Consider the following 12,292-nt stretch of genomic DNA (forward strand, 5'->3'; position numbering starts at 1 on the left):
AAGGATGAGGTTAGTAGTACACACCATATGTGCATACGTGCATATGTATCAAACAAGACAAACAACAAACCCCTTAGTTTTACGACAGGTAAAAGTAAGCTCCAATATTGACTATTCAAAGTTATTCAGTACAGCAGCTCTTCATATGCATTCAGAGGGAGATTGAAGAACTTCAGTAAATAAATTATTATTACTGTGTGTTCTGCTCTGTGGGCTAATTGATTCTGGCTTGAACTTTATACAAAACTGTTAATTCCAGTCCCCTTGTTGGGGTACGGCACATAAATCAGGAAATAAAGAAAACCAACAAAACCTGCTAGACACAGCCCAAGTATCAGGTGCCTATCAGTCCCAAGCTAAAGGTAGAAAGGAGAGTGATCAGGTGAGCTAGGTACTGCATGATGGTACAATTCTTTATTGCTGATATTTGGCCTAAAAAGACCCCACCATATAACAAATACAGACTAAATGTAAAACGTTAACAACATGTACTTTACCAGCCTCATGTAAAACAGCCTGTTTCTTTTTTTTCTAATCAAATTCAGTAATTTATTCTAAGAGAGGGATGGCACATAGGAAGATGGTAGTCGTAGAAAGGCTCCTCTAGAATCCAGATTACAGTTTGATGCCCTTTCTTTGCTGATCTCCTCCTTCTTACAATTTTCATTGCTAAAACACTCCTCTGCAGCAGAGACATGAGAAAAATCTATTCATGAAGAGAAATTTCTGTCATACACATTAGGGGTGTGACCCCCTTTATGCTTGTACCCAAATTGCTCTTGGATTCTTTGTACAAGGAGTTAAACAGTGTCAGACTGTGCCCAGAGAAACAGATCTTACAAGCAGCCCAAAGTCCAGGTAAAATGCTATTTTTTTAGCAGTTGCCAAAAGTGGGAAAGAGGAAAAGCTAAGAAAAGCTTTCTTTGTAGAGCTTCCGGCTTGGTATTTCCTACTGAACTGCTTAATGGCTTGCAGAAGAGGACAGTCTTAATGGAGAGAGGAAGGAAAAAAAATAAAAAGAACTTTGCAGTGACTGATGAAAAATATGCCTACAGCTGACAGTTCAATTTCTTGTCTTTTCCGCTCCCCCACCCAACCAGGTTGTTAGCAGTAAAACACATTTGTGTTTAAAAGCCTGTGAAAGACTGGAACAACAAACTGTTCTGCTCTGCATGCTCCAGTCCTCCATGCTGAAGGTGAGCACTGAGAGGGTGTTGCTGTGATATGCAGAGGCTGTAGCTGCACGTTTTGCTACAGCTCTTTCTTACTAGAGGGCTATACACCAAGCTGCATAATTCAGTTTGTACTCCAGGGAGCAGTGCTTACTTTATCTCCTTTACCAACTATGGATTTACTATTTTCATCATGGTAAAAATTTGTTAGGTATAATCTATCCACCCAAAGAAGGATAAAGTACAATATTAAAAAAAAAAAAATCTACCTTAATCAAGTTAACTCAAATTTTTCCATTCCATTACCTCCCTTTGTTCTTCTTCTTTAACACATCACTTAAGTGACAGATGAAAACCCAAGCAAGTTTTCTGCTCTTTTATCTCACAGTGTCTTTAAACCGTAAGCCAAAGAACATTCTTGCACTGCAATTGAAACAAAAGGAAACAGCAGAATCTTATCACCTTTTGTTATCACTAGACAGTTCCTTCTTTGCTGTTTCAGATGCAAATAAACCTGCACATATTTCAGCTTTGAAGCCCTTATCTTTGCAGTTGGGGAAAAACCCAAAGTTTGGATTACCTGAAAAGAAGGCCAAACATGAAGAACATCCTTCTAATTCGCAAATGGGAAGTAGGCATTTCAGGGCTCTATGTCTGGCAGCACTTTTGATGTGGAGGCAGTTAAGCAAATCATATAGATTCACTTATGGAAGTCAGAAGCAAAGTTAGTACTCCACACTGAGAGAGAGGAGCACACAAAACTGGTTCTTCATCTACCCTTCTAGTACAGAAAGCAGAAATAGCCTGCTATTTCCACTTCTCTGTTTCCTCTGCTCCTGGCCTTCTGCCCATCCTTGGTTAATAAATTCAATTTATCAGCTTCAAATATTAGCATACACATTGGGAACAGCACTGATAGATTCTAGGTTCTTGGCAACCACTACTTATCTATTAATACACCAACCAGCTATCAAAAGATAGTTAGCCTAAGTACTTGAACTCGGAAACTGTATTTGCAATTTGCAACAAAGAAAACTGACTTCTACATGTTTTTGGATTTCTGGAAAAGAAATTTGAGCCAAGAGAAACAGAAGGAGCATCCCCAAGATGATGCTGAAACATTGAGTAACTCCGCACAGTTACATGCTGCCTTGACAGGTCCTGAATGAACTAATTCAGATTCACTTGGTTGGGCCCTGTTCAGATGCATGATCATCATCATGGCTGGGTTTCGCAAACGAAGATTTGGGGAGGGTTCTACCCACATTTGTTACAAGTGCGTTGGTGGATAAAAAGGCCAATACAAGATAGACAAGATCGGTTGCAAAACGCACAGCAGAAAGACTCCTTAGGTGGTATATTCTGCAAGACACAATTCCTTCTGCGTTGTCTTTTCTCAAGAGTGATCCTGCGTGCTTTCTCAAAGGCATCAGCAGCGTTATAGATAGTGTGTCTCCAGACCTCCTGATTGGAGGCCAGAGTAGACCAGTTATGTTGATCAACATGGCCAAGGCTGAGATGTTGTTTCAGGGAGTCCTTGTATCTTCTCTTCGGGGCTCCTCTCATGCGGCAGCTGGGGGCAAGTTCACCACAAAGCAAGATCTTAGGGAGGCGGTGGTCCTTCATCCTGGAGACGTGCCTTGCCCAACGCAGGTGTGTTCTCAGCAACATGGCCTCAATACTTGTGATTGCTGCTTGTTCTAGAACAGATGTATTGGTCCCATAATCTGACCAGTGGATGTTTAGGATTGTATGGAGACAGCGTGGATGGAAGCGTTCTAGGAGTCACAGGTGGTGGCAGTAGATGACCCATGATTCAGATCCATATAAGAGTCTCTCTCTCCTCTACTCTACTACTCAGACGCATGAACATGATGGCAAAATGACACACAAGTCAGAAGACACTGCTGTAGAGCTTCTGGGACACTGCCTGTCACAGTGAACCAAGCTTCCCCTTCAGTGACTTGCAGAACTGAACCTTTGGAGAGTTAGAATATCCTTCCTCATTCCCTAAGCTACTGTGCAGGTAAAAGCACTAGCCAGAATGAAAGATGTACTCGCTTTCTGGAAGACATCCGCAAATGGTCTGTGTAACAGCGAAATATCACTCAAGTCAGTTTTATATGTGGTCTTCAACAGGACAACAACAAAACAGAAAAAGCTCTGTAGTGAAGACATGCCTGAAAAGGTCATTTTTATCAGATGCTTGGCAACCTGACCATACAGAAAGTAAGAACACATTCCCTTAAAAGGCACAATATATTTAGCCACAAGCCTACAACTAACTGTTGCCTTTGCAGCCAGAAGGACTCTGGAGAGCTGGAAGACATTGGGTGGGTACACACAGATTCCCCAGAATGGGGAGTCCTGTAAGTCTGAACCAGTTGTGTCCTGACATAACATATTCTTCACGCAGTTTCAATCTCCCCTATGTACTTCTACAGACATATTTCATTGTGATTTCACTTTTTTCTTTGAACATATATATTTAAAACACTCATAGAGAAAAATGTTATTAATTTTTTTATCAAGGCAAATGAATACCTTTTCCTGCTTTAGTCTCTCTCTCTTACTCAGTCACCTTAATTGGTAAATCTAATACTTGTATTTTACTTCTATCAAAAGTAAAAAAATTCACTGTTCATGTTATTGTGTTGTGATCAGTAAACATCCAGGTACTCCCTCTCCTCCTTTGGTAATCTGTTGAGCAGTTTAAAAGAAGTATGGTTGGTATTTGTCCAACAGCACATCTCTTCAATTTTGAACCAGCTGTCATCCTAGTCCTGAAGTCTCCCAGTTATCTCTTCATCTCCTCCCCTGTACTCAGTGATGCCTCTGAACTTTGTATCATCACAAATACCATCAGTACACTACTCTTTTTCCTGCTATGGGTTGTTAAAAAAAACTCCCAAAACAATCCCACTACTTATCCTAAGAAAATCCAGGCTTTTCATCATCTCCTTTAATTATTTTTCACTAGTCACTCCCTTACCCTATTCACAATTCTCATAATAATCTACTTCTCCAGCTTGCTTAGTTTCTCATGGGACACCACAACTACATTCTGAAATGTCTATTTTTTCATCACATTTCCTAATGTAGAAGAAACAGCTATTTAATCTGATTTTCCATTTACCTTTTAATTATTTGTTTGCAAAAATTTGCTTCAAACTCTTGCAGCAGACGACTATGCAAATAAAATAGGTTTTTAGAGCTATTTTATTATTCATGTAACTTGGCTCACTAGCTGAATGAGGTTTTTCACTGCTACAAGTGCAAATGCACAGTCAGCATATGATATGCGGCAAGCAAACAAATTAGGATGGAAGACAATGCTTTGTAGGTGACAGCTTTCTAGACCTCATCATATTAGAAAGAAGGCCACTTACTGTAAGACTTGACTTGAAAAGTTTAACTGTCAAGGTAATTTTGTCTGCTTCCAGGGCTGTCTTATATTTGTGTGTCTATGGATCACTCTATACTAGCAGCTGGTCTTCCCCAACCCCTCTTCTTGTATAAGCACTAATCTACATGTGGTAAACAGGGATGAACAACTAATCTGATTTAAAACTAATTCCGAGGAGAATTAGTTGTTGATTTGAACCTGAACCTCCAGTCAAATTGCCATCAGAGAGTAAATTTGTGTGCCAGATGGAAAAGAGGGAGAGGCACAGCTGTTTCCTGTGACAATATGCTGGCTTAAAAACAACTAGGCAACTGCAATGTAAGGTTGTTTAGCACCTTGAAAATTAGGTAATAATAGTGCTCTAGCCTGAGCAATTTGAACATAAGACAATATACACTGGTAAAGGCCACTGGTATCTTTCATTTAATTGATGAGGTGGCAAAAAAAGCTAGTTCAGTAGTCAGGCAGGAAGATGTTTACTTCCTTCTAATGATGTGCTGCCTCCAACTGCCCAAAACATGCATCTCATCGCTCCCATGGTTAAAGCACTAAGACCCTTAAAGATCTCCAATAAGTGGATGGAGAAAAAGAAATTGGTCTATGTTGCCATGTGCCATGGATAACAAACTGAAATCACCATTGTGCCTTGCTGGCAGTCAGCAACTTATGAGCCTAAGTTGAGAAGACAAGTAGAAAGTAATTTGTGGAAAACTGAGGCTTGGATCCTGGTTGCTAAATATAATACGATCCTTTTCCATTCTTACTGCTTTTCTTTCAGAGAAAAAACCACCCAAACTGAAACAATGAACAATATTAGGTTGTCCATGCAGTTATTCCCCTTTTTGCAAGCCTGACAAATTATGATAATCACAGACAAACACTTAGAGGAATCAAATGTTGCTTTATCTCCTGATGCTGCTTTCTAACACAGTTAGGGACCAAGACCGTGATTTCAACAATGATTGCATGAGCGTATTTAACTGTACTTCAAGTCCATGTGACCCATTCAGTTGGAAAATGCTTACTGAAATGACTTTACTTTTTTTTAATGCACTCTAAAGTAATGGACAAGTATTAAGAAAATAACTTTGCTTTGTTGTGCAGTCAGAGAAACATTTCCTCAGGATTTACAACATATTTGGCAAAAACTGTGAAAAAATGAGTACAGTACTTGAACATTTGGAATTTGGCCATAACTGTATGTTCTCCATAAAAATCAATTTGCAAAGAATTGTTGTAAAATGTCCAGCACTTTTATTGGCCCAAATATTTTCTACATGGATTCCTTGTGTATAAATTATAACAAAGAATTCATACTTTGAACCTAAGACAATTCAGATGCAAAAAAATTAATGGTCTGGGGCAACAGTTTAAAGTTTCCATATTTCCCTCTTTCCCAACAAGTCACAATATCTATTGTCTTAGTATTTGTGACATGGGACAATATCTATGCCAAAAGCATCAAACTGGAATATAGTGAGGCTGTGACATATTTATTGCAATAAATGTAGGTTGGGTAAATAAATGATTAAAGAGATAAAAGTTCGTAATAAATAAATAAGTAAATAGTAAACAAAAGTAGTCTAAGTCACTTCATTCAAAACCAGTTATGACTAGATGAGTAAAAACACCAGAAATTGCTACTTTCATCCCAGTCAGTATCTTCCTGCTGGAAACGTAAGTAGGGGGAAAAATGACAAAGATTTAATTAACATTACAGAAAAACCCCACCCTGCAAGTTTCTCTTTTATTTACAGGTAGAGCAACAATTCATGTTCCTAGGAGAGATTACCTGGAGCAGCTGAGAATGTATTCTGTTGATCAGCGCCTCACTAATCCAGCAACAGGAGCCACGTATCATTTTTACAACTGCTGATGCAGCAGGTACATTTTGACAAGCAATGGCACTACCAATTTTAAAAATTAAGGCTTTAAAGCTCTGACCTGCAAAGAGCTCAGTGCTTTTTGCTTGGCAATTTTTCAACTGTTACTCCTAATCAAAAAATCATAAATGAGGGAAAACTACCCGTGGCATACAGAAACTAGCATCTTTTCTAACCTCCTGTGAAGAGGAAAGCGATACAGTCCAATCCCCACAAAGGAGCCTGTACCAAACATGCCATTAAGCCTGTACAAACCAGTCTGCTAAATAACCCTAGAAGGCATTCTGTATTTAAATTCACCTTGAATTTACACTAAGTAAAGTCAAGTAGTTAAAAAACTCAACTAATATGTTAAAGCAGTGAGAAGAACATGTTCTAAGTCACACAGGCCATGTTATGATGCAAGGTCATAGATTCAAAGCAGCTACTAAAGGAAAAAAGCAGAAAAGGATTTCTTAAGCTCTGCCTCTCACACACACCTTAGGGACACCTTGTTATGTTTGCCTCTGATGAAAACCAAAAGAAATATTAGGTCAAATGCTAAAACAGAACATACATTAAACCATTCAATTTTTTCAGCTCATTAAGTGAGAGGATGGCAACATGACAGACAGCAACATATTCAAAGAAAAAGCAAAAGGCAAACCGTTCTTCCCTTTCATCTTCCTTCCAGCTACAAAATACTATAAAACATTCCACTAAAACATCATAGTTAAAAAACAAGATTAGCTGCTCCAACAAAGCAAGATTTACCTGATGGAATACAGGCTCTTTCAAATTTAAGTAAACCTGGAAAGATTAAAAAAAGAGAAATAATTTGCAACACAGAACGACTGTAACATTATTTATCTAAATATTGCCAAGACTTGTTCTGTTAGAATCAAGCCATAAATGTCTATCCATGCACCATTAAAGTTGATTAAACATTCGAAGTTTCCTCTGGCAACACCTGAGGTTTTAACTGCGGAATTATTTTAAATTAAGAAGCACAAATAGAAACATTAACACCTAACATCAGGCTTCTCATTTAATAGAGTTGCAGCACATACAAAACCAATTAAGATGCTGAAATTACCAGAAACGTTCTCAACATGCATTGCAAGAAGAAAAAGTACTCTATTTTGATTTGCTATTACTAATGTTTTAGATAATAATTTAACATTTCAATTCATTTTACAAAAAGCTAGTAGTTCTTTCTTTTGTTAATTAAGGTAATTTAATTTATGCTCTTAAATAGAGAAGGGCACTAGACCTTAGGCATAACATGCCACAGGTGTAAAAAACTGTAGGAGAAACAGAAGAGAAGAGGGTAGAATTTTGACAGCTGAAGATGACTTACAATATTACTTATTTTCTTTAAGAAATGGCTATCAACAAAAAATACGACAAATTTCATCTGTGGTTGACAGTCAGCACAAAACTAAGTTTATTCATAAAGGGAGAACACTGTGCTGTGTTTTGAGCTGTGACACAGAAAATATCAGAATTCTAACTAACAGCTAAATTCTTTTCTTATTCTGGCTGTTTTAAAACACCAGTCTGGACCGACTATCACAGTTCACTTTTTGAAGCCTGTCGAACAGGATGATTCTTATTTCTATAGATGAATTCCAGTGAGAGAAGGTGAGGAATGCAGCTTGTCCAAGGCCTCATAACAAATCAACAGTGACTATTTTTCTCACATTCCTATTCTAGCAACTGGATTATTGCTTTTCCCCTTCATTTATTCTATAAAGTGGTTTAGATAGAAAGGTGGCCAGCACATCATTTTCCCAACAAAAGAATAATTTGTCTTTCTTGACTGGAAGTGACAGAGATTCAGTATTGCCTCTGTAATGTTCCTTTGCTGGCAGGAAAACTGTCAACCTACAGGTGAAAATGCCATATTAGAAAAAGTTACTTACTATGCTGACTACAAAGCTGTATGTTATTAAAAAGAAAAGCAGCGGATAATTGACTGTGTTCTTGTACTTGAAACATTCGTACCTGGAAGAGAACATAAAGGAGAGTAATAACATTAATCACTTACCATATAAAGGATGCATTTTTCAAGGTATATTATCACAAAACTTGGGAGCAAATTGATCCTAATCGGTCTTAGACCCTTCAAGAAATTGTAACTCTTCCAATAAAGATGTATTATTTTAATAGAAAAATTCATACTTCTACCAATAAATGTTTTTTTAAAAACATTTATAGTGCAAAAATCCCCCAACACCAATAAGCATATACAAAAAAAAGTTACACCCTCTAAGAAAAGAGTCTGTAAAACAGAAGTGTTTTCAGAAGGTGCTTAAAGGGTGATAATGGATGTCAAATTAGAAGTCAGTTTGAAATGCAATACAGCCGTCAAAAACCATTACACCTGTGAGCTAAAGGCAGTGGAAAAAGGACTGCCTTGCAAAACAGTGAACTCCAGAGATATGTTAAAATGCAGATTGTTTATGCCTTCACTACAGTCACAGTACAGTAAATTTGCTAGATTGGGTACTGGTAGGAGTGGAAGGTAACTAGGTAACTGCTCCCAGTATGTAAACCAATCAATTAAAATTAGCTTCACAATCTCTGAGCTGTGCCTCAGTCTCCCTTGTGATGGAAATACACACACATTGCAGACCACACATCCATCAGAAATAAAGGTCCAAAATATCTGAACAAAGATGAACTTTGAGAAGCCCATCATCATTAGGGCTGGAGGAAGTTGTCTATAGAACTCCAAGTCACATTTGTCTAGTTTATTTGTTTATAAACTTTGAGAAACAGACACATTCATGAATGAACAAAAGGAAACAAATTAAAAACATATCTGGGAAAAAAATCTAAAGGCAGCACAACGTGCTACATTGCAGAATGGCTTGCTGAAGTAATTACACAGCTTAAGAGTCAGCAGGACTGAATGACGTATAAGGAAATGTCCTGTGCAGAACCACCTGCAATCTGCCTTCAAGAAAACCAAAATGATTATTAAAAGCCTCCTAAACTACACATTAGCTCATTCTTTTGAACATCTTAATTGCTACCAAGCTTATATATACAGAATCTTATTAGAGCTGTAAATGCAGTGACAGGCTTCAGCGCTTTTGAAGATAATATAGTAACCACTGCACACAAAAAAAAAAAAAAATATTTTTTCAGACAGATTTTTATAGCCACTTCTCATGCTTTTTCCCAATCACATTCAAATCAGCCAAAATAAATGCAAAGGCAGTTTCAAGGAGATAGGGAGCTACAATGGAAATATTTCCGCTAAGAGAGGCATTAGGATTCTGGTCCTGAGTTTGTACAAATCATACTAATGTATGAATCACAAATTGAGAGTTATTTCCACAGACAGAGGTTTAGTCCTTGAGCACCCCGACTCCATTGCAAACTGCTGGTAATCTTTACCAAAGACATTACAATTTTCAACAGCTGAATATTTGATATTTTCAAAAGCAAAAAGACTTTTTTCCTCTCTTTTTGTCTGCAACAAGTTGATTTATCATTTACATTATCCAAGTGACAGAATAAATCATGTTAAATACAGGCCTTGCAGCAACAGGCAAGTAAAAGCCAACTTAGGGTATCTTCACAGCTGTCAAATGTTATGTTGCTCCCAAAATTAAATGGCTGAAAACATCCTGGCATTGCATTAAGCTGTCACACATGTTCCAAAACACTCTCCACAAAATATACATTTAACTCTTCATAAAATCTTTTCTTTAATTTTCCAGCTGAGTGGAAAGCAGGTTTAGCCAGAAACCTGAAGTGTTTTGAATCAGACTACATCACAGAAATCCAGTTGCTAATTTTGTAGGTGTTACTGAAGTTGATTTTATTATGTCTGCTGTTTTTATACCAAGTAGCACTGAGCTCTGATTGTATACTAGACTAAATCTTTAATAAAAGTGGGGGTTTTTCCTGCTAAAAAACACCAGTAAAATATATCTAAATTAGCAAAAACCAGGACTAATGGCAGCCTACTGCTCCAATGTCATAGTGCTGTGCAAAACCAGACCTCACCGAAAGCAGTAGAAGCTTCATCTCACTATACACTAAATTTGGCTTCAGAGACTGCACATTTCAAAAGTTAACATTTCATAAATATTCGGGGGAAAAGAAATTAGCAAATACTTACAGGCAGTAGACAAACACACAACAACTGTATATCATTGGCAGTTCATCCAACAGCTATAAAAAGCAAAGACATTAAAATATGAAAACTACTTTTAAATCACAAGCTTGTGTAAGTTAATCAAGGAGAGGTAAGTCTTCAGTAAACATGAGTTTTTAAGTCACTTGGATATCCACCTTCTTGACTGTACTTTAAGATGTAGCAGTGTCAAACCCTAATCAACTACCAAAAGCTGCTGTGCTAACCAGTTATTACTCTGAATCTTTTGAATATTACTTTTCATAAAAGCCCACATCTTCAAATAATCTTGCTATATGCTGTTCATACTTTTTAAAAAATTTGTAAGAATTAGTTTTGAAAAGTCAGATTGAATAAGACCATCCCATCTATAGCCTTACAGTCAGTAGCATCTTCTTCACAGAGAAACTGAATTTTTTTCATAGCATAAAATACAAATTCAGCCCATTAGGATAGGCAATGTGCTTGCATGTTTACTTCCTAATTTTAGAAATTTCTTACATTGTTTTAATTCAGAGACAGAAATTTTTGTTTGTTTGATGTGGGGTTCTTGTTCTTTTTGTTGTGGGGTTCTTGTGGTGTGTTTTGTTGGGTTTCCTTCCCCCTCCCAGACTACAACTGCATATAAAGTTTTATTGCCTTAATTTTTATACTTTGGGAGAAGACCTGCTTGTTACAGCTAAATCAGTTATTTTTCTGAGAACTTGCCACATTAATAGAATGGAATTAAAATAGTAATCACAAGATACTTGATTTCTCAAGAACTGGTACACTCAAAATTGTCATTTATCATTAGAAGGAAAAAAATCATAGTACCATTTTCTTCTAAAACTTTTCTCATCAAAGAACTTTAATGAATTTTTGCTTGTAAATATATAGCTAAACTTACCTCCTCTTATGAAGGACTGAAAATCACAAAAATGAAAAAGCACACAAATGGATCAATGAAGATCCACAGCCTCTGATTTCTAATATGTTAAGCAAACATTAATAGTTAGGCCTTTTAGAACTTGATTCATTCCTAAGAAAAACAAGAACTAGACGCAAAAAAGATTTTGATCTTTCTCCATCATCACTTTGAAAATTCTTGATGGTTATGCCTGTACAGAAATTGCTTTCCTACTACTGGTAAAGGATCCCTGACAAGCTCAAAACCATGTTTTTCTGAATAATGAGACACATTAAGAGCAATAGCAGCTTACGCAAACCCTGTTATAAAGCCAGCCTGATTCTGCTTGGTTTGGGATAATTTTTCTAACTGTGCAGTCAAAAATGACATTTTAGTTTTGAAATTTCATACTGGGTTAAATCTAATTCTTTCCAGAAGGAGAGAGATGTATTATCCTAAGTGGTTTTGGTCACAGAAAGTTCAGGAAATGTTTCACAATGCTGCTAAACGTTTCTGCTGACCAGGTGCTACTGAAAGGGCAAGCCTTGCTTCTTCACCCACACTCCCACTGCTTCTCTCCAGTGAGCCAGGTCCAATATCTGAGCCAGCACACAACTAACCTTGTAGAAGAAGGTTGAAATCCCTGCACCTGTGCATTATAGGGTCAGGGACCACAACAGGTAGCACAAAGACAATATCAGGAACACTGACAGCAGCTGAAGCTAACAGGTGCGTTAGGTGGCACTTTGCCATCACATTAGTCTATCTTTGCTGTGATGCCTTGGAGGGGAAAAAATAGAAGAAATAGCT

At 37.3% G+C, this 12,292-nt stretch overlaps 1 protein-coding gene across 1 annotated transcript in view; it reads right to left on the reverse strand.

The window, feature by feature from the left end:
- The window catches only part of ACER3 (alkaline ceramidase 3), a 58,871-nt gene that overhangs the window by 15,633 nt on the left and 30,946 nt on the right, over positions 1–12,292 (reverse strand). Inside the window, exons 4-6 of the mRNA XM_032679505.1 lie at positions 10,579–10,631; positions 8,366–8,447; positions 7,215–7,250 (exon numbers count right to left, since the gene is read on the reverse strand). Of these exons, the coding sequence (XP_032535396.1) occupies positions 7,215–7,250; positions 8,366–8,447; positions 10,579–10,631 (171 nt within the window). The remainder of the gene's footprint in view (positions 1–7,214; positions 7,251–8,365; positions 8,448–10,578; positions 10,632–12,292) is intronic.

Source organism: Chiroxiphia lanceolata, chromosome 2, assembly GCF_009829145.1.
Source record: "Chiroxiphia lanceolata isolate bChiLan1 chromosome 2, bChiLan1.pri, whole genome shotgun sequence".
In the NCBI taxonomy this organism is placed as follows: domain Eukaryota; kingdom Metazoa; phylum Chordata; class Aves; order Passeriformes; family Pipridae; genus Chiroxiphia; species Chiroxiphia lanceolata.